The sequence below is a fragment of the Ranitomeya variabilis genome, chromosome 5 (assembly GCF_051348905.1).
Source record: "Ranitomeya variabilis isolate aRanVar5 chromosome 5, aRanVar5.hap1, whole genome shotgun sequence".
NCBI classification, from domain to species: Eukaryota; Metazoa; Chordata; class Amphibia; order Anura; family Dendrobatidae; genus Ranitomeya; species Ranitomeya variabilis.
This window is the reverse complement of record NC_135236.1, coordinates 656222417-656244528: the sequence shown is the minus strand read 5'-3', so window position 1 is coordinate 656244528 and position 22112 is coordinate 656222417. Positions and strand designations below refer to the sequence as shown.

Below are 22112 nucleotides of genomic sequence, written 5' to 3'. Positions count from 1 at the left end.
ACTGAAGTCGTGTGTTATTACAGGTCACATGGCAGTATAACATTGTACGCCTGTTAATCGCTATGTTGACTTCACTCTTTGTTGCATATTTTGTGGAGAGACGTGAATTACATTATGAGGAAGGTAAAAAAAAGTTCTGAAAGTTAATATGTGACAATGTAATGTGCCATGAAAACGCTGCAAACGCGACTAAAGGAAGTTTGGTCCAAATCTGCCCCCGTCCCCTCAGCCACTGGATTCTTGTGCTTGGCTGCCACATACACAGGGAGGGATTTTCTGCAGCTGAGGCTGGGAGGAGTTTTTCGGTATCATAGCAACACAGTTTTCTAAAAAAAAAATTCCAAGTTTCACTCACTTTGCAAACTTTTAAAACTTTGTAAAAACTTTTTTTTAGGATCCCTGTCAACCGCCCACAATGATGTTGTAGGCCTGCTGCTATAGGGACAGCATATTCATATAGATTTATTTTGAAAGAACATCCCATAATGTCCAGTGAAGCAAAGCAAAGGAAGAAAGGGGCTTCTCCGGGCACCAAAGACGGAGCGGGATCGGGGCAGCGGTCTGCGGATGAGACGGCCAAGAAGATGGCGGATCGCTCACCGGTTTCGGGCGGCGGATCGTCATGTCTTGATTTCCGGACGGCGCTGTGCTCCTTGTGTCTGGCGGTGTGCGTGGCGCTAACGTGGTAAGTGGGGCACGTGCCGTAATCCTGCCATAGTCTGTTAGCGTGGCTTTAATAAGGCTAAATATATACCGGTGTACTAATTGGTAATCAGTGATGAGCGAACATGCTCGGATGAGGCGTTATCTGAGCATGCCCGGGTGCTAACCGAGGGTCTTCACCTCAAGGCTCCTGCAGACGTCTGTGCAAACACTCCGAACATGGACCGCTAATGTACGGACTGGCCGGCGGCTCCCCTGACCCGAGCGAGACAGACGCATAGAAATATATGAAGCTGTGACACTCTGGTCGAGAGAGCTGCCGGCCGGTCCGGGCAATAGCGAACTGACTGCCACAGACGTCTGAATGAGCCCTAAGGCTATGTGCACACGCTGCGGATTACTCTGCAGATTTTTTCGGACTGATTTTGGTAAATCCGCAGGTAATCAGCACTGCGGAATTACTGTGTTTTTTTGCGGTTTTTGTGTGGATTTCACCTGCGGTTTTACACCTGCGGATTCCTATTATGGAGCAGGTGTAAAACGCTGCGCAATCCGCACAAATAATTGACATGGTGCAGAATAAACAACGCAGCGTTTCCGCAGGTTTTTTTCCGCAGCATGTGCACTGCGGATTTTGTTTTCCATAGGTTTACATGGTACTGTACAACGTATGGAAAACTGCTGCGAATCTGCAGCGGCGGATCCGCAGCAAAATCCGCAGCGTGTGCACATACCCTTATAGGGGCAATTTTGAATTTAGATTTTTGCTTAAATGCATGTATTTTTGGCATTTTTTTTTTAAACATTGCACAGTTTGCTTCCTACAGCCTCTTTGTTGTAATGTGTATTGCTGGGGAAAAAAAAACAGCGAAAGGACGCACAAAAAAATAACAGAAAAAATTGGGGAAAAAAACAACGAAAGGATGCAAAAAAATAGCAGAAAAAATGGGGGAAAAAAGCAGCGAAAGGATGCAAAAAAATTGCAGAAAAAAACACAGTGAAAGGACGCCAAAAAATTGAAAAAACACAGCAAAAGGACGCAAAAAAATAGCAGGAAAAAAAACACAGCGAAAGGATGCAAAAAAAATAGGAGGAAAAAAACCACAGCAAAAGGATGCAAAAAAATGGGAAAAAAACCACAGCGAAAGGACGCAAAAAAATAGCAGAAAAAAATACAGCAAAAGGATGCAAAAAAATAGAAAAAAAACAGTGAAAGGATGCCAAAAAATAACAGAAAACATGGAGAAAAAAAACAGTGAAAGGACGCAAAAAAATAGCAGAAAAAAATAGAAAAAAAAAACACAGCAAAGGATGCAAAAAAAAAAACAGCAGAAAAAAAACACACACAGCAAAATTAGCAGGAAAAAGGCAGCCAGATTTACCAACTCCAGGTCCCAGTACTAATGCACTGCAGGATGCAACGACCCCCATGATAAAGGTACGGGCAGCACAGATGCAAAATACTGATGAACAGACACTCGCCCACCGATCATTCATGGAGGGGGTGGTCGCTTGGTATAAATGCACATGAATGAGGCTTGTATAGGGCACCAGTCACACAGATACATGGAGGGCACAGGACCTGGCTTACAGCCTATTAGTGACGCCCATACTATATAAGTGCACCCCCCCAGGGGCAGACCCCCTAGCTTACCAAGCCAACCGTGATGCATCCTATACAAGCCTTATCCGTGTGCATTTCTAACACTAGGCGACCTCCCCCTCCATGAACCCCCTTACTTGTCTTGGCTGGTTTTTTTCTGCTATGTACGGTAATTTTTTTTTTATTGCTGGCTGCAGAATAGGTCAACTGAGAATCCATCAGTGAGCCCGTTTTAGTGTGTGACTCTCATCTTGCTTCTTTTCGAGTCCTCTCGGCTGATTTATGACCATAAAGTTCATCTCCACTTTCCTGTGGTCGGAACTCAGATGAGAGGAGCTCAGAAGAAGAACTAGGAGAGGGATAAACTCACTGTTGGATTCTCAGTTAACTCATTCTGCAGCCGGCAATAGGCGGTGCAAGACAGTGGCTGCAGAAGGCAAACTGCGCAAACATTTTTAATGAAAGCCAATAGCAAAAATTATTTTTTTGCAAAAAAAAATACATCCATTTAAGAAATCAAAACTGCTCCTGAAGGTGTCCTTATATTATAAAGCATGTGTATATTGATGCGTATGTTCAACCGCAGTCCCATGCAAACTCCCTTTCACTTCGGTTATGTAATGAGGACGGACCCCCATTCTAGTGATTGGAGGTGGTCTCAGTGATCAGACATTTATCATCTATCCTTTGGGCAGATGATTATTGCTATTTGTAGGAGACCCCCTTTTAATAACCAGTTCCCCCATAGTTAAAGGGGTCAGCCACTACTTTTTTTTTTTTACTGATGGCCAACCCTTAGGAAAGGCCATCAATATCTGATCGGTGGGGAAGAGACAGCCAGCACCTCCGCCGATCACCCGGAAGTTTTCATATGCTGCTATTCAAATGAATAAGGGGTGGATCTGCAGTACCTGGTCGCGGCCACTATAGAAATGACGGCGCTGCTGTGGTCTGGCAGCATATGAAAACTTCTGGCTCCGGTAACAGCTGATAGGTGGAGGTGCCGGGTGTCGGACCTCCACCGATCAGATATTGATGGCCTTTCCTAAGGAAAGGCCATCAATGAAAAAGTTATGGCCAACCCCTTTAAATATCAGAATGCTGGGTAACACAATGTCATGGCCAGCTTAAAACCCCTTTAAATATCAGAATGCTGGGTAACACAATGTCATGGCCAGCTTAAAGGGGTTCCCCGGTAAAAACAAATTATCATCTACACCACTAGGACCTGCACCGATCTGCGGAACGGGGCCCTAATATCCCCATTAAGATGGAGTGACAGTGCGCTCGCCCGACCACTACTCCATACTGAAACGGATAAAAGTTCCCCATTGCGGGTCCCAGCGCTCGGATCCCCACTGATCTATAAGTTATCGCCTATACGAGATAGGCAATAACTTGTTTTAATCGAAGAACCCCTTTAAAGTTTGGGGTAATTGATTGTGCGCGATCAAGTATGACATCCACATTAGGAGTATGGGAGTGAAGGGGGGCATGCATATTTCAATGCAAAAATTGTCCTTTTAAAGAAACAGCGCCACTTCTGTCTATGGCCGTGCCTGGTATTGCAACTCAGTTGAACGACAATACCATAAACAGCTTGTGGGTGAAATTGGTGCTGCTTCTGGCTCATAGAGGCATCCCGAGCGCCAGTCCTTTGACCTAGTAAGGTATGTGGACAGAAGATGTCTTAGCGAGACCCTACATTTACAGGGGAAATCCGATTAGACAATCCTTACAAGTCATAGTTGATAATAAGTAAAGTGTCGCCTTTTATCAAACTTGGCAATAAGCAATCAGTTTCCCTACAGCTCCCCTGCAGGGGAAATGAAGCATTACAGACAGACAGTCCTCCAAAGGTATAGACGTTCTTTCTAACTACTCTTCATCCTGACCAAGAGGTGAGTCTTGAACAGAGGACTCCCCTATCTAGAATAGCACTTCAAGGTGCGGAGACGGTTGTGGCATCTTGGTGTATTATCTGGTTATTGTGATCGCACCGGCTCCGCATTGAAGCCCAATAACAATTTAATCCCTTAGATGCCGCAGTCAGTGGCAGCCATAGCGTCTAAGCGTTTACTCGCACCTGGAGGCTAGAAGGGCTCAAAACAACCCTTACCAATACTTTAACAAGACCCCTGATAATTAGGGGCCATGTTGAAGAGTTTGCTTTGGGTTCACAGTGTAGTAATACATTTTATGTTTTTGCGTCATCGTTCGTCATTAATATTTCACCGTACGTTTCAGGATTGTGTTTCAGCAGTCTCAGAACTTCACCATCTTGGAGCAGAAGCTTCAGTCTCTGCGGTCTGAGTCATCAGCGTTACAAGAGCTGGAAGAAAAAGTCAGCCAGATATTCAGAAAGGTAATTTTTATTTTTTCCCCACAGTTTTGGCATAAGGTTTTATCAAAATCCTTTTGGCTAAATATTTGACCCCCAAAAATTAGGAGACCACTACTCCTCCGCACCATCGAAAGGCTGCCCCATAGTCCAATCAAAAATTCACTCCTTCATCTTTATGGATGACGAGGAACTCGGATTGTGCTGATTTCAGAGTAACGGTAAGCTTAGGCTGGTTCTGCTCGAGGAGATCTGGCTGATGAGATTCTTACCGGATCGGCAATAAGTCCCACCCAAAAAGAAGAAAACGGTCTCTCTAATGCCACCTATAGGTAGCTATCCTGTAAGTCAATGTTAGACCCACTTAAGAGCCTTAAACTATGACTAAGGAGATCATCCAAGCCAGGAATACCCATGTTTTCCCCGGCAGGCAGTGGGCAGTGGCGTACCACCATGCCGGACATTTCCCACTCCTTAGGATGTAAATACAAAGGTGGAACAGGGAGCCATCTGCTCCCCCTTCCACCATGTAGCCTATGTATCTTATACTCAGTGCAGTAAGTGTGATGATGTCAGTAGATCATGCCTGCTGTGTGGAGCCTCAGTCCGCACACGGCTCAGACCAAAGCCATGCATTGGGGGAGCAGGACTAGTATTCAGTAGGTTTATCAGTCAGTTCTTGTAATGGCTTGTGGGAGCATCCTACAGTGTGTCGGGAACTTTGGTTTGCCATCATACTGTAAGGAAGGCTGTAGGGGACATCATACTGTGTGTGGGTGGCTGGTATGGTCATCATACTGTGTAGGGAGTGGTCAGGGACATCATACTGTGTGGGAGCCGGAGGCTGTGGGGAACATTATACTGTACTGTGTGGGGAGTTGGCGTTATGATGGACATCATATTGTGTGTCGGTGGCTGCTGGGGACATCATATCGTGCAGGTAGCTGTAGGGGACATCATACTGTGTAGGGGACATTATACTGTGGGGAGTTGGCATTGTGGCAGACATCATACTGTGTCGGTGGCTGCTGGGGACATCATATAGTGTAGGTAGCTGTAGGGGACTTCATACTGTGTGGGGGACATCATACTATGTGGAGGATATCATACTATGTGGGGGGCTGTGGGGAACCTTATACTGTATGGGGAGTTGGCGTTGTGGGGGACATCATACTGTGTGTGGGTGGCTGCTCGGAACATCATATCGTGTAGGTAGCTGTAGGGGACATCATACTGTGTGGGGGACATCATACTGTGTGGGGGACATTGTACTGTGGAGGTTTTGTGGGTGACATCATACTTTGGGGGCTTCTCGAGATATCATACTGTGTGGGGGACTGTGGGGAACATCATACTGTGCCGGGTACTCTGGGGGACATCATATCATGAGTGGAACATAATACTGTGTAGAGAGCTTAATCCTATGTAAGGGACATCATACTGTGTGGAGGGATTAAGGGGGGAATAATACAGTTTGGGAGATTCACTTTGAAGCTATCATACTTTATATGTGGGGCATTTTTGGGCCATCATACTCTATGGGGGCTATATAAGAGGTATTGTAGTGGGTAAGAACACATAAGGGGTTTCAATAGGAACAAAATTACTGCCTCCCCAGGTCCAGTACTGTGTCAACACCCCTGGCCCGATTTCTGTTTTTCTACAGCGCTGACATAGTGTTGACAATGCTGCAACCAATCACTGAGCTCAGTGACTTGTGACATTAGCGTTGCAGACAAGCAACATAGACCAAGGCAGCTGCAGAGACTCGGGGTTGGACCTGGGGAGGGTGAGCAAAGCAAAAAAATTTTTTTATTATTTTTTTTTCATTAAGCTACATTTGGGGACAGGACTTTAAGTTATTTGTCTTCTAAAGTTTTTTTTTTTAGCCATTGGCAGTGGGATATAGGAAATCAGAGGTCAGCGTTTAAGGAGCTTTCCTGGATCATCCTTTATTTGTCCCCTTACTTACTCTCTATAGATTACCTTGTGGCAAAGCTGAAACCATCTGTGCAATGGAATTGTTTTCTATCACCGTCATCCTCTACTGATGTGGATCAGTACACATAGTTCTCCTCGCTGGTCCGCAGATGGTTCACTCATTCAAATCCTCGGCAAAAATGTCTGCGACAAATCTGACAAATGTGAATACATCCCTGTAAGTGGTAGATTTTTGTAAAAAAAATAAATAAATAGTAGCCATGACGCCAGCGTGAGAATTGAAGACAAAAAATAGTAATAATGATCTTGATAATTGAGTTGTACCAAATTTCGAAAAGGTGCGATATTGTATATATATATTTTTAGGAAATATCGGCATGGTTAAATCTTCTTTTCTTTCCTGTTGGTCTATATATGTTCACGCAGTGGAATCTTTATATGGATTTTTGGGCCATAATCCACCCCAAAATCTGCACGAAATCCGCCTCTTATTTCAGATTTGCGCAGAAATTTGAAATCAGCCTGGTAGGAAAAAAAAAAAAGAAAACATGAGCGACGGATCACTTATGTAAGTAGAGTCCACGATGGGTTAGTAACGTGTTTATTAGCTCCTTTTGAATCCGTTTAATGGATCTATCGCATGTCAAACTACAAATCAGCAGTGAATTGCTAGGTTCAGCGTCAGATTTCTGCTGCAGAATTTTTTGCAAATCCGCATAGGATTTTTCTATATGAAACATCAGTTGTTAGTTGTTCCAGGTAAACTCATAACAATCTGTCATGTTCTAATATATATCACTTGTATCCTGTATTTTACTCCAATTTTCTTTCTCTAATTTTCAGTTCTCTCTGACCTAGAGAGAGACGATTTGGATGCCTTATGTCTCCTATACACAATACGCACAGACCTGTCTCCATGTAGCAACAGCTTGGAAGATATACTGCATTACTGAGCAGTGTAGCTGTGAATCCAACACTGGGATGAGATAAAACGCTTACTAGAAAGCAGATACGTCACTCTTCAACTTCTTCCTTTTTCCATAGACTTCAATAGGCTGCTGTCATCTGATTCCTCAGTGAGCTAGGTGTTGATTTATGCAAAGTGTGTTAAAAGGACAGTATCAAGTTCAACTTGGTAATTAAATAATATGCCGTAAGCCGCCCCTAGTGGCGACCAATGAAAGACTGAAAGATCTTTTTACACTCTGTGTGTGCATAGGTTAGAGCTGTGAAGCTAAAAAAAAATTATGGCTATAAAGATTTTATGCATAGCACAACTAACAAGTTTCCTGCAATTGCTCATAAGGCAGGCCATCAATTCTAGGTCACATGTAGGTAAGTTAAAGGGAATCAGTCAGCAGGCCGTTGCTATGGAATCTGAGACCATCATGATGTAGGGGCAGAGACCTTGATTCCAGCGATGTGTCACTTACTGGGCTGCTTGTTGCAGTTTTGATAAAATCCCTGTTTTCTCTTTGGTAGATCTAGCAGTGCAATGAATGCAGAGCTGTGTATCACCACGCCCACACTCCTGATTGGCAGCTTTCTGTGTACATTGTCAGCAAGTGGCCAATCAGTGGTGGGGGCGGAGTCACAGATTAGCTGGACTACGTTGCACATGACACCTAGTCCTGCAGTGATGATCTCTTGTTGATAAAACACTGATTGTATTGAAATTAAAGCAAGCTGCTGAGCAAGTGACATCGCTGAAATCGGGCTCTCTTGATGCTTTCAGATTACATAGCAGAAACCTGCTGACTGATTCACTTTAATGGTGTTCATGTCAAAATAAGACCCCCGATGTTAACCTAGCTCAGTAGCAGTCCTTACCACGGTGTCCCTATGCTGCACAAATAGGAATGTTACCCAACTGGCCAGTCATCATCTTCTTCTTGGCATCGCATAATCACATAGTAATTTTATGTAATGAGAAAAAATAATGATGCATTAATGTTAATTATGGTGAATCAGTGTCCGCTCCTTCCAGGGCATTTCCTGTATCCACTTCACTCCGTCTCCAATTTCTTCACCCTGAGACACAATACCCAGACTGCATGAATCTTACATGAGGCCTAGATTGGATTTCTATGGTTGTGACATAATGAAGGAGGCTTCTACAACTCCTGAAAAATATATAATTTGGTTTTATTACAATATGGTGTAATTACAGTTTTCGGGGCATAGGAAACAGAGGCTTTAAAGGAGGTTTCTGTTTTTTCTTGCATAGTGAAAAGTCGTGCAAATTTATGTATAAAAAAAATTGTATATCAATTCCTTTCCATTTTCAAAGTCTTGGTTCCTTGTCAGCTGTGCTTTACATTTAGCACTAATCATTTTCAGCCACTATTATCAGCATAAAGGGTTAGGCTATAGCCTGCTGTGCTGTCAGGTTCTTGGCAGAAAAATATCCTTAGACACAGAATTGTCACATTGGGCTCTGTGCGCGGAAGTCTGGCAAGTAGGCCTTTCATAGACAGGCTTATTGCTAGCCACTCTTTCTACCAGGGACCTTCAGCCTTTAACCCTTTTACAGGGGTCTCTCGGTTCGATCCTCGGAGTTTCTGCTGGCCGGTGGAGCCGTCTGGTGGCAAAAAGGGTCATAAAGCTTGGTCGTTACCAGGAGGTCTGTCATGATCCAGGCCGGGTTTTGTATCATGTCTCTCTTTCCCAGTCTGATCATGTCAAGAGTTAACTTTTCTCTGCCTCGTTCTGGCCTCAGGTCGACTATTTCTCTCCACTGCATCCTGCAGGCGGTGTCAGTTATAGTTTCTGCCTACGGCGTGTGTAGCTGACTCTGCGTACCCTGATTCGTCCTGCTGCTTTTGCTGACTGTACCCGTGTCTGTTTATTCCCTTCTTCCCATCCAGACTCTGTGTTCCCCTTTCGTGCTTGGATTCCCTGGTACCTGACTTGGCTTGGACCCTGACCTGCTGTTTTGTCTCTTGTCTTTGGCATATCTGCTCCTGACCGGTATTGATCCATTTGGCTTGTTTCTGACTCTGTGCTTGGTTATTCCTTTGGTACTGTGCTACAGACTAAAATCAACCCGGCTTGTTTTACTATTCCGCTGCCACCTGGTGGTGGCCTCGCTGCTGCGCTGCAGGTCTGCTCCTGCTGTGTGCAGTCCTCCCTCCTCTCTATTGCCATCTAGTGGAGGTGCATCTACATGCATAGCAGCAGCGTGACAGGTCAAAATCAGACACACAATTGGATGGTCAGAATACAAGCCAAAGTCAGAAAGTAGAATACTCAATAACACCACAGGAGCAGAGCGCAGGGATGTGAACCAGGTCAAGCTGAACTTTATAACTGGCAGTGTAGAACAGCGATTCAGGAATTTAAATAGACAGCAGCCCTACCCAGGGAACTAACACAAATCAGATGTAGAAGTTAATCCTTACATTCCCTGTCTGGTTGGCACCACAATTACCATAGAATTACACTTAATGGCTGCAGTATTGCCACACTTTGCTTGGAGCTTATGTGTTCACTGACATTCCATTCATATTATCAGTCAGAATGGAGTGGGGCTCAAAGTTACGGGTAAACTACCTTAAATGTATTGTCACAGCTTGAAATCCATTTTCTAAAATCAAGCTGGTTCCACTGATCAACTGATCATGGTAGATCACGTTTCTGAAGCTGCAGCCACATGTTTTCCCTGCAGCGCCTCTGCAGGAGAAATGTGGGATTACACTTTTTTTTTTTTTTTTCAAATAAATATGGAACTATTTGATACATGGCAGGTCCATGTCTACTTGAGTGTTCCCCTTGTTATCATCTCACATCTGTCTGGCTAATGTTCACATGAGGAGTTTCTTGATCTTTTTTTTTTTTAAATGCCTTGATGGTAAAAAAAAAATGTATATGGTGCTTCTTTGAAGTAGATCCTGAAGGAAACCTCCTAAAATGAAATACTGTCTAATCAAAAGGCTGCAAAGAAAACAAAAACTTCCAAAATTGTTCAAAGCATTTTTAGGAAATTAAAAACTTTTCCAAACACTCCCCCCCCAAAAAAATGAGTGTTTCTTGGTGTAGTTTTCCTTTGAATAGCTCCATGGTTTTTAAATCCTCAAAAAAGTTAGTGTGAACATAGCCTTGGGAATCACAAGGCCTAAGATCTCTCCTCTTGACTGGTGGTTGTAGGTTCTCACGAATGGTGCTTCCTCCTTCTACTGCATGTGACCTAACTTTCCGTGCAGTTCTACATAGATACCTCATATGACCCTGACTCCATATTGGAGAACTTTCTTCAGTCTTCTTTGGTCAACTTTATTAAGTCTTCATTTTCTGCTCTTCCATGTCTACCTATCGGTGGAGAAGGTCTATGAGTTCGAAAGCCTTAAAAAAAGTTAAAATGTGGCTCCTGATTGGTGGAAGCCAAATCTCATATTTTTGTTCCTTATAATGACACTGTGTTTATGGATTTTTTTTTCTTTCATACATTACATTGTTTTACATTAAGCACATGGACCTTCTCTTACAGCTCAAGTCTACCGATGAGGTCCTAGCAGAAGCGACATCGTCATCTTCTCTAGTGAGCAACTTGCAGCAACAGTTGACTAACCTCTATACCGATATCGATCACATCCAAGTCCATGAGCTATCACTCTCTGAAAAGATGCAGACTATCAACCTGAGGTTTCAGAACGTCACCGATTCATGGAAGAAGAGTCTTGATGAGATGAAGCTCGAGTCTGACTCTGTCAACTCGGACACCAAGTCTTTCCGTAACCAGATGACCTTGAAGATCAACTCTGCTGATCAAACACTCAAGCAGCTCTCCGAGAAACTTAAAGAGTTTGAATCGGGGACTCTCCGCAATTTTAGAACGGTGAAAACCCAGGAAGGCGATGACCTTCAGCGGATTTCTGACGTTCTGGAATGGGATGATAACGCTGTCAAGGAGCTGGAAAAAGAGCAGAAGGACTTAGCCGATCTGAACAATAAAGTCCGAAAGAACATGGAAGAATTCCAACCTAAACTGACGGAATGCATCAAGAATCTGCCAACGATCGACTCGGCTGTACGTAGCCTTCTGAAGGTGTCTAATGAGATGCAGGACCTGGAGAAAAAGATGAATACATTGACCGAACAAGTTTTTAATACGGAGGACAACTTGCTGAAAATCATTACCGAGACTTTGGAGATCCAGCATGCCCTGGAAAGGATGCAGTACGATAACAGTATCCTAAAACTTCAAAATGAAGTCTCAGTATTGAAGGAAAAAACAAATATTTTGTCCAAACTTGACGACAAATCTCTTTCAGAAGAGAAGGAATCAGATAGCAGTTACGATGAAACTTAAAGGCCGAAAAATATATATGTTTTTTTAACCTTTTTTTAGGGCACTACAAACATGCATACATCTGCTAAACCATGGACCCAAATGGGTGACGTCAGTCTACCCCTTTCGCCAAAATCTGACCATTTGAACAGTATTCTTCCAATTTAACCAATTTTAATACCAGATAATCTTCTGGCAAGTCTCTGATTACGGAAGGAATGACATGTGGCTACAAAGTGCGCTTCCCAATGGGGTGTTGGCACACAATTAATCAGTGTTATATGACTTTTGTACTGGGAACAATATCTCCATTGTGTCGGGTTTAAAGAGAATTATTAGCTTTTTTTAATACCAGACATTTTGCACTGATCAGTTTCTTAATAGATCAATAAAAAGATTGGAGCACCATTTTTCTGTAAAATAAAAAAAAGTAGACGTACCGGTAACCAATATGATTTCGGATACTAGCAGCCACCAGTAGGGGGAGCTTTGGAGCTTATGAAATACAATTAGTAAAAATATATGCAACTTTGCAATTTGCCTCTTGTTAAAAGTCCTTTCTGTTCTCAGGAACGAAGGGATTTTTAATTCTATTGTTTACAGTTTGTTGCCAAAGTTATCGACCTCTTCTGCTGGCTATCAGCTGGGTGGTGTCGTGGGCAAGGAGCAATGCATTTTTATGCTTTTTGTTGTAGGGCTTGCAAGCAGTATGTGTCCATGGTCTCCTCCGACGTTGCCTCAATTTGCAGCATAGAAGAGTGCGCAGTTTGAGGCGGCAGTGCAACCATGCTGCTGGTCTGAATTGTTAATGATCAGGAGCACACCGACTCCTGTCAAGTAGAAAGGCAGAGGAGAGGTGTACTCCAGATGAATGAAGATGGGACAAACCCTTTAAACTTTTGTGCTGATTATTGACACCAAATATTTATCCTTTTGCACCTGAAGTAGTTCAGGTTCGCATGAGCTTCCAAAACTATGATGTGTGGTGGGGCATCGTGAGTCATGTAGTTTACAGCTGGCACTGCAACTACCAACACGTCCCCTGTGCAAAAGATAGCAAGACAGTGGCTCAAGCTGGGGTCATAATGTGGTAGCAATTCTTCGGTTATTTCCTGTGGATGGGGAGTTGCCAGCAATTTTGCGCTAATTCCAAATGTGTGGAATTGGATGCAGTCTTATTCGATCAGCGATTAGTCCCAATCTGAATGTTTTCTGCATTTATGTCCATCTTTGTCATCAATTTTTTCACTCTAATGCATCCAAAATGATCTGAAGCGACTTTATAAATAGACTTAATGGAGTGTTCTAATCTTCTGGCTTCAGGAGCAGACCACTTCTTTGCCTCCCGACTTCCTGGTTGCAGGGGGTGGTGTGCTCCTCAAGATTAAAAGTTTGCACAAGCAGTATACTTCAGCAGCATACATCACATAGGAGACACTGGGGCTGGAGCATATACATCTCTTAGAAGACCCTGAGACTGCAGCATATACAGTACATCACGTGAGAGACACTGTGGCAGAAGCATGTACACCACATTTGAGATGGTGGGGCAGGAGCATATGCATCACATAGGAAACAGTGGAGCGAGAGCATATACATCACATAGGAGACAATGGAGCCGGAGCATATAGACGATGTGGCAAGAGCAAATAAATCAGATGCTGGAGCATATACATCAGAAAAGACACTGGGACAGGAGCATATAAATCACAGGAGATACTGGGACAGGAGCATATACATCACAGGAGAGACTGGGACAGGAGCATATACATCACTGGATATGCTGGGACAGGAGCATATACATCACAGGAGATACTGGGACAGGAGCATATAAATCACAGGAAAGACTGTGACAGGAGCATATACATCACAGTAGATACTGGGACAGGAGCATATACATCACTGGATATGCTGGGACAGGAGCATAAACAGATAGATAGTAATTTTATTTATATAGCGCCCACATATTCCATAGCAATTTACAATTGAGCAGGGACTAGTTCAGACAATAACATTACATTGTAACACCTAGTTCAACACTTAGGAGTGAGGGCCCTTCTCACAAGCTTATAATTTAAACATTGCAGGAGACACTGGGGCTGGAGCATATACATCACACCGGAGACACTGGGGCTGGAGCATATACATCACACAGGAGACACTGGAGCATGTACATCACACAGGAGACACTGGGGTTGGAGCATATACATCACACAGGAGACACTGGGGTTGGAGCATATACATCACACAGGAGACACTGGGGCTGGAGCATATACATCACACAGGAGACACTGGAGCATGTACATCACACAGGAGACGCTGGAGCATGTAGATCACACAGGAGACACTGGGGTTGGAGCATATACATCACACAGGAGACACTGGGGCTGGAGCATATACATCAAACAGGAGACGCTGGAGCATGTACATCACACAGGAGACGCTGGGACTGGAGCATGTACATCACACAGGAGACACTGGGGCTGGAGCATATACATCAAACAGGAGACGCTGGAGCATGTACATCACACAGGAGACGCTGGGACTGGAGCATGTACATCACACAGGAGACGCTGGGACTTGAGCATATACATAATAGGAGACATGGGGGCTTCCGCTGCTGTCTTCATCTGTGGGATAGGAGTGCATTGTGTCCTAAATCTGACAATCCGATCTGACAATGAAGCGTGGACGGTAACTATATTCAACGAGCTGTAAACATCAGAATTAAAAATGCCTCCTTTCTGGAGGATTTTTAATTTAAAAAATACTTTGCCGAGTAGCTTTTTTTTTTTACAATCACTTTGTAAATTTTAACCATTTAAGAGCTTGAGACAAGACTTTTAGTTCAGTAAAGTTACAAAAGTTTACACATTTTTTTTACATTGCGCAGAGCACATATTTTTATGCCTTCTATTTTTAATGCAATAAAATGAGAAAAACGTAAGCGTGTACTGTATTCTTTATATGCAAGTATAGTATTTGTGAGCTGTATGTCTCTGGGACAAACAGCAGGTGCAACATCACCAAAGGCCTTGTGGTATCAGGTTTTCTACTAATAGGTCCATTATTTAGGGTGGAATGTTTATTTCCATTTTTTCTGGCACTGTACCGGTTCCTAAAAAAAGTAGTTCTTAAAAATAGCTCGGGGGCGGAATGACAGCCAAGATGAACCAGTAATGAAAACATCCCATTCTTTCCTAAGAAAAACAGGGAGGAATGGAGCTGTGAGCACTGGGAACAAACTGGCAATTTCTGCTGAGTTTTACACTTATCGGAGAAAAATAAAAGTTAAGGATCGAAAATTATTTGGATACAGAGATCTAATGTAGGTAAGCCCACCCTACTGATCAACTGATCGTTGCAAGTCTGGATCGCCAGTTAAGATCATGCACTGTGTTTACCTGTTTTTGTTAGTGCCATCGACTCAACCACCACTTCAATCAACGTTCTTGTCATGTTCATGAAGCTAATTGGGTGGCAGTGTCCCCCATTCTAGTGGTCATTGGTGATCCCAAGGGTTAGCTCTAAGTTGACATTTATCACTCATCCAGTAGATATTTTTGGCTACGATACAACTTTTAAAGGGCTTGTCTGCTTTGGACAACCCCTACAAGTAAGAAGGGTTCTTTGACAAATAAACTGATCATAAAATGTCCTACTACCAGGATACCATGTCCTACTACCAGCTGGTTGTCCCTCAGCGTGGACAACCAGCTGTGAAGCCCTCCTATACACCTTTGTTGTCAGCTGATGATGATTTAGCCATTTAGCTTCCGACTCTCCTGAACGCTCTTGTGTTCTCTACGAGAGAGCCCCTGCCAGACTCTTCCGATGGCGGCTTATCGCACAGAGAACAAAAGGATCGGTAGTTAGGAATCGTACGTGGTGGATCCACACATTAGACTGTCGGCTGAGCCCATTGATATCAGCTTTGGCTGACGTTAATTTAACATGTATGGACTTCATAGACGCTTCAAGGCAAAAGAGACGGTCGGGATCTGACCATTGTGGTTATGTACATGTGTTGTTTCCTGAAACAATAGGATGTGTTAGTCTAAAAGACCCTAATTGACAGTGTGAAAATTCCAAGATTTCTATGTATTATTTGTAATACACATTGTTATATGTGAAAAAAACTTTGCTAAAAGTTAAATGTGTATAGGCACATTAGACACTTCATTTCAAAATATAGGGTCGGGGTCTGACCATTGTGACTTATGTACATGTGTTGTTTCCTGAGAGTCTAAAAAAAAAAGCCCCAGTGGCCATAGTAAAAAATACAAATGTATTATTTGTAATACACATTGTGATATGTTAAAAAACAACTGCCAAAATGTTAAAAAATATATATATTTAACACAATTTGATTTAAACAATAGATCATTTTCTGGTGAATGCTTCCCTATATGTGTTCATTTTTCCGGCAGTGCCACCACAGGGGAAATGTACCATTGCACTGTGCTCATTGAAATCGGTAGGATACCTGTGTAATAGAACTAGCCCTCCAAAATGAGAGACCATCTTGGCACACTTTTCATGCTGCCCAATAAATGGCGACCTTAAAGGGGTGTTCTTAAGTTTTAAAAAAGTTCTCCTTTCCACAGGATAGGGGATAAGTTTCCGATTGTTGGAGATCCGACCAACTCGGGGATCAGTTTGAGACTTGAGCAGAGGATCCCATTGTATTGATAATTAACTTCTCAAAAAGACGGGAACATTTTCATAACTTGCTGCACCGCGTGAATTTTTTTTTTTTTTCATGTCGAGCTCGGTGTACAATGTATGGATCATTTGTTCTCTTCTTCGGAGAGTTGTTGCTGTGGAAACTGAAATAACGTTCTTACACTGCTTACAATATATTGGTTGTCTACACTAGATAAACCTGTTTTACCCTGTTAGACTGCGGTAGAAAATCGATTCAACTTCCCCCATACGCCATCCATTTGTTAGATTAAGCCAAGGACTGTGGCCGTCCATTGATTGCATTAAAGCCCATCATGTAAGACTCCAAGCAGCAGGTCCAAAAACTACGATGGGACCAAGTCCAAAAACTAAGATGGGACCATGTCCAATAAGTTGTTCTAAATCATCTTGATTGTAAAATATTACAAAAAGACGACCAAGAACATGGCAGATGCTTTTTTTTTTAGGCTATAATAATAGTATTGCATGTATAATAGATTAGATTAAACTGGGGATAAACGAACAAGAGAAGGACTTGGCTGTTCAGAAGCCAAGCAGCAGTACTCAATGCCAAGCAGCAGCTGAAAAAGCAAGTAAGATTTTAGAGAATTTAAAAAAAAAAGATAAAGAAAAAACTGCAAACCCTGTATAATATTACCCATCGATAATTCTGTAAAATTGTGTTAAAGATGAGATTTTGCTTAGTAAGTGATTTTCAGATTGATTAGAAAATGACCTGCAATTTTAATCAGCGTTTTATGTTAAGGAGGTTATCCGAGACTATTTTTTTTTTAATGGGCCTAAGACCTTACAGGCAGGTAGTTGCCAACTACCTGGCTGTTTGTTCTGCCCGGCGCCAATCTCTTTGGCTCAGAGCAGGCACAGACCATTCCTACCAATGATTCTGCGGCTTACAGTGACATCATGTCGACAGAGCAGCTGTTTCTCTTCCACTCTGCTCTGTTGATAGGGCGTTACTGCCAACATAATGCTGATTGATATCTGCTCCCTGCTTCTTCACTGCGGAGAGCCCTCTGTAAGTTAGCAGAAATTCAGCAGTCACATACTGTCGACAAAGCAGCCCGAAAGAGGTACAGCTACTTTGTTGATGTGAGGTCAAATGAAGCAGCAGAATCGCTGGCAACTGTGGTCCATGACCACTCTGAGCAGGCGCCGGGCAGAACAGACAGACAATTAGCATCTACCTGCCTGTAAGCTCTTAAAATAGTCCCGAATAACCACTTTAAATATATTTTTTTAATGTTTGTTCTTTTTTTATATTACTTTTCATATCACAGTCTGTATTAAGAAAAATAGATATTTTGCAGTTTTCACAGCACATGGGGAAATTCTAGACTCATACTTGTTTTTGTTTTTTTTCAGGAAATGCACATGTACATTAGCAGCAATAGACTGATTCCGACCCTATCTTTTGTATTGAAGCATCTAATGATCATGTACAAATGTCATTGTGAGTGCGTGGAAATTAGGGGGGAGATGTGATATCATCTGTTACACAAAAAATAAAAAATAAGACCCAGATACCTTTAGTATTAAATTAATGCACAGGTGCACAAATGCGCTATATGGCCAATATACATACAGGATGCGTCAGCACTATGCGACCAATAAATACATGAAGTCCCATAAAAACGTAAAAGGTACTGAGCGCTTTTTGATCAAAGAGCTCAAAAGCCATTGCTTTGTACAGCTTTTGGCAGAGCTCTGTACTTTTTGTTGTGGTAGCACTTGATATTGCAGTCGGGGATGTGGAGTCGGTAAGCCAAACCTCCGACTCCTACTCCTCAATTTCCATGACTCCGACTCCAATTCCACAGCCCCACCAGGGCTGTGGCGTCGGTAAGCCAAACCTCCGGCTCCACCAAAATGGGCTCCGACTCCAACTCCACAGCCCTGATTGCAGTTTAGTCCAATTCAATATAAGGCACAGCCAAAGTATGAAGGAACATACCATTTACTGAATCACAATGGCTCCATCATTCAGCTGATCGATTGGATGTTGGACCTCACCAATCAATCTTTGATTACCCATCCTAACAAAAGCCAGTTATTTATAAAGTTCAAAAAAAAATCTGTTTTTCTATAATTATTATCCTTTACTTAATTTTCAGATGGAAGAAACCACACAAACCATGACCAAGCTAAAGGATCTTCAGATCACACAACGCATGGAACAGTTGCAAAAAGACATCGGCAACATCGAGCAATGGACAAGTCTTATTTCGGCAAAAAGAGACCAACTGGAAGTCAACCTTACCGCTCTTGAACAGGCCATTTCTCAGGTTGAGCAGACCACCACAGGTATCTCGAAAGAAGTTTCCAACAAGATAGCCAGCGTAAAGACAGATGTGAGAAGGATATCGGGGATGGAGATGGACATTATATCCATGACCGACTCAGTGAATGAGTTGGAGAAAAAATTAGAGAAAGTCGAAAAGAACACGGCAGAGAGGATGGGAGATGCTTTATTCGGCAGCATTGACCGTATCACTTCATTGAAGAGCTCGGTGTCTAGAAATTCGGACAGAATAGATCTTCTAAAGATACGTTTGATGGAGCTCAAGAGCAATTTCACGGACAATTCAGATAAACTCTCCAGTCTAGAGAGTGAGAGGTTGAAGGTCTTACAGGCCGTAAACTTTGCCAACGAGCTCAAGCCCAAAGTCTTCACAATCAAGAAGGACTTTGCCTATTTAGAAGCCATGATAAATGATCTGTCTCTGAGGATCGGCCGCTTGGCATCCGACCTACTGAACAGAGAAAAAGATATTAACCTGCTAAGTGATAAAATGTACAACCTAACGGTGATGAAATCCGAAGTCCTAGATCTAAGTAATAAAATTAGTAACGTGTAGGAGGTTAAACCAGCTCCATCGAGAGGGGGGCTAGGTATGAGTATTGTGTACACGACACATTCCAATTAAAGTGTTTTGTTTTGTTTATCTTCTATACTTTATAATTTTATTGATTTTGTATGAATTTTATTTTCGGCAACAGTCCTATTTTCACCTCCCACTCACTGCCAAAATCTGTTTCTTCTTAGAGAGGCTTTAATTATGTAAAATGTAATGTATGTGTTGGTGTGCTTCATGATAATATAGAAAGTTACTGTTCTGGACCTTCTACGCACATTTAATTCAATAGTTCAACTAAGAGTCAACTCCTTGCGCACTGGACTAGGCTCGCTTGAGGTCCTTACTCTGTGAGGCACTATCTTCTCCTCTGTAATACAGCATGTAATAAATCACCCATGTGTCAGAAATACTATATGGGGTCAGAGCAATTTAGATGTGTAGACCATGTCAACTCTCGGCAAAAAATGAAGCCAATGACAGATGCTCACTGCAGCCTTGGCATGGCGACACAGTTCAATGCACCCTCCCACTTGTTTTCTTTCTGTTTTATTTCCCTATTCCTTGATTGACAGCTCAGACTTTACAGGAGCCAAAGATCGGTGGAAATGTGTTGTGAATTCTGCTCTTGGTCTCCCTCCGGTGGTTCTTGGTGGTAGTGCAGTTGTCTCTGGGTTGTAATCCAGGGCAGGTGTTTCTGCTGATTGCAGCTCTGCTAGGTATTTAGGTGTGCAGGATGCATGATTCCCTGCCAGTTGTCCATTGTTCTTGGAGGGATTGCATCTCTGGCTCCTCATGCCCTGCAGTCAATTCAGCTAAGATAAGTGTCTGTTTTCTTTGTCTCTGTAGCACACATGCTGTGTGCTTTACATCTCAGTGCAATTCATTGTGTTTTTGTCCAGCTTAGACTTTGTTTGGATTTTTCAGTCATGCTGGATTCTCAGGAGATGCAGATATACATTCTATGTCTTTAGTTAGATGTAGAATATTTTGTATTTTCTGCTGTGGATATTTTTAGGGTTTTAATACTGACCGCTTAGAATTCTGTCCTATCCTTTTCTATTTAGCTACAAGTGCCTCTTTCGCTATATCCTGCTTTCTGCCTGCGTATGTCCTTCCTCTTATACTCACAGTCAATATTTGTGGGGAGCTGCCTATCCTTTGGGGTTCTGCTCTGAGGCAAGATAGAATTCCCTTTTCCATCTATAGGGGTATTTAGTCCTCCGGCTGTGTCGAGGTGTCTAGGATGTGTTAGGTACATCCCACGGCTACTTCTAGTTGCGGTGTCAGTTCAGGGATTGCGGTCAGTACAGGTTCCACCTACTCCAGAGAACGTCTCATGCGGCTCCAGGGTCACCGGATCATAACAGAGATGGATGGAAAACAAATACGGTAAGTGGGATGGTGTACTGAACTGTTTGGCCACGCCAAGGCTGCAGCGAGTACCTGTGCTTGGTTTAACGGCCATTCATTTTGTATTAAAAGAGAACTATTGTTAAGCAGTAGATGTTGACAAAATGGACCCCATACACTATAATTTCAAGGCCTACAACCAATTATGGCATAGTTTTGGACTACCCCTGCAATTGGCAAATCAGTATTATGAAATGCCAGACATTTTGAGCCATTGACTTTTTTTATCTATATATACAGCAAAGAGTTTTCCTTCGGGAAGGTAGAAATGGTCTGATTCCTGCAGGTCCTATCACAGCCCTTTGTTATGCATCTGTTGTCAGTGACTTTGGTAAACGATGCTGACTGAACGATGCTGACTGAGCGATGCTGAACTGTTCTGCTCCTGTTTATGGCAATGTTATAATTGCAAGGCGCTGGTACAATTGGCATAGCAACAATAATTGCACAATAGATCACTTGTCTCACACTCTGTTTACTTTATTGTTTTTTTGCTAAAGATGGAACGGTACTCGTATTCCACATTTGCTTATGCATCACTTTAAAGATCTATGTATGCCCATACAACACGTTAAAAAAAAAATTACCTCGACAGATCGAGTCAGGGAGATCTGCAGGAGTCATTCCTTCCAGTGCTAAGACGGTATCTGTCCCGAAAACTTGTTGAAGGTTGACTAAGACTAGAAAAATTGGTCTGCTTTTCTTCCCCACTAACAGCGCCACTATTGTACATTGGCCGGAACTGGAATTGCAGCTAAGCACTTTTTACTTGAATGACGCTGAACTGGAATACCATTAAAAATGGGGATATATCCATTATATAACTATACAATAGGTAAAATAAGTACGGTATTTGATATACTGCCGATTTTCAAGTTTTACCACCTACAAAGAATGGAGAGGTCTTTTATCTTAGGTACACTTCACCTGTGAGAGACAGAGTCTAAAAATAAAAACGAGAAAATCACATTGTATGATTTTTAAATAATTATATTGCATTTTATTTAATGAAATAAGCATTTGCTCACCTGCCAACCACCAAGAATTTTGGCTCTTACAGACCAGTCTCGGACCGTGAATTTAGAATGCGTGAAACCGACAATTTTTCTTTGGGTTGCCTTAGACACAATTTATGTTTTGGTGAATATTCTCCTTTTGAAATGGCTTTCAAGATATTAAAATCACTTGACACAACTAAATTATGTGTAAAGATCCCTTGTTCTAGGTACATGTCTCCTGAAGATTGAGGTAGTCTTGTTTAGATTACGGCACCCTTATCGTTAGGAGGCCAAGACCTAGAAGTGG

The 22112-nt window shown here is 42.5% G+C and overlaps 1 protein-coding gene across 5 annotated transcripts; it reads left to right on the top strand.

The window, feature by feature from the left end:
* The first annotated feature begins 9 nt into the window (after positions 1–9).
* Positions 10–19489, top strand: IKBIP (IKBKB interacting protein). 5 transcript variants are annotated; one of them, XM_077266466.1, is made up of 4 exons: positions 10–123; positions 395–685; positions 4514–4631; positions 11035–11995. In XM_077266466.1, the coding sequence occupies exons 2-4, from the start codon at positions 486–488 to the stop codon at positions 11854–11856; spliced, it is 1140 nt and encodes a 379-aa protein (XP_077122581.1). In that variant the 5' UTR covers positions 10–123; positions 395–485; the 3' UTR covers positions 11857–11995. The 5 variants fall into 5 exon arrangements, with proteins under 5 accessions (XP_077122581.1, XP_077122583.1, XP_077122580.1 ...); XM_077266468.1 differs by lacking the exons at positions 10–123; positions 11035–11995 and adding exons at positions 176–305; positions 18654–19489; XM_077266465.1 differs by lacking the exon at positions 10–123 and adding an exon at positions 176–305 and having other exon boundaries at positions 11035–12252.
* Positions 19490–22112: the final 2623 nt, after the last annotated feature.

What these genes read in the sequence shown, in the direction of transcription:
- IKBIP (XM_077266465.1), top strand. Translation starts at nt 486, where the DNA reads ATGTCCAGTGAAGCAAAGCAAAGGAAGAAAGGGGCTTCTCCGGGCACC. An exon ending in GTGTGCGTGGCGCTAACGTG is followed by an intron (nt 686 to 4,513) that starts GTAAGTGGGGCA and finishes CGTACGTTTCAG; the next exon opens with GATTGTGTTTCAGCAGTCTC. An exon ending in TCAGCCAGATATTCAGAAAG is followed by an intron (nt 4,632 to 11,034) that starts GTAATTTTTATT and finishes CTTCTCTTACAG; the next exon opens with CTCAAGTCTACCGATGAGGT.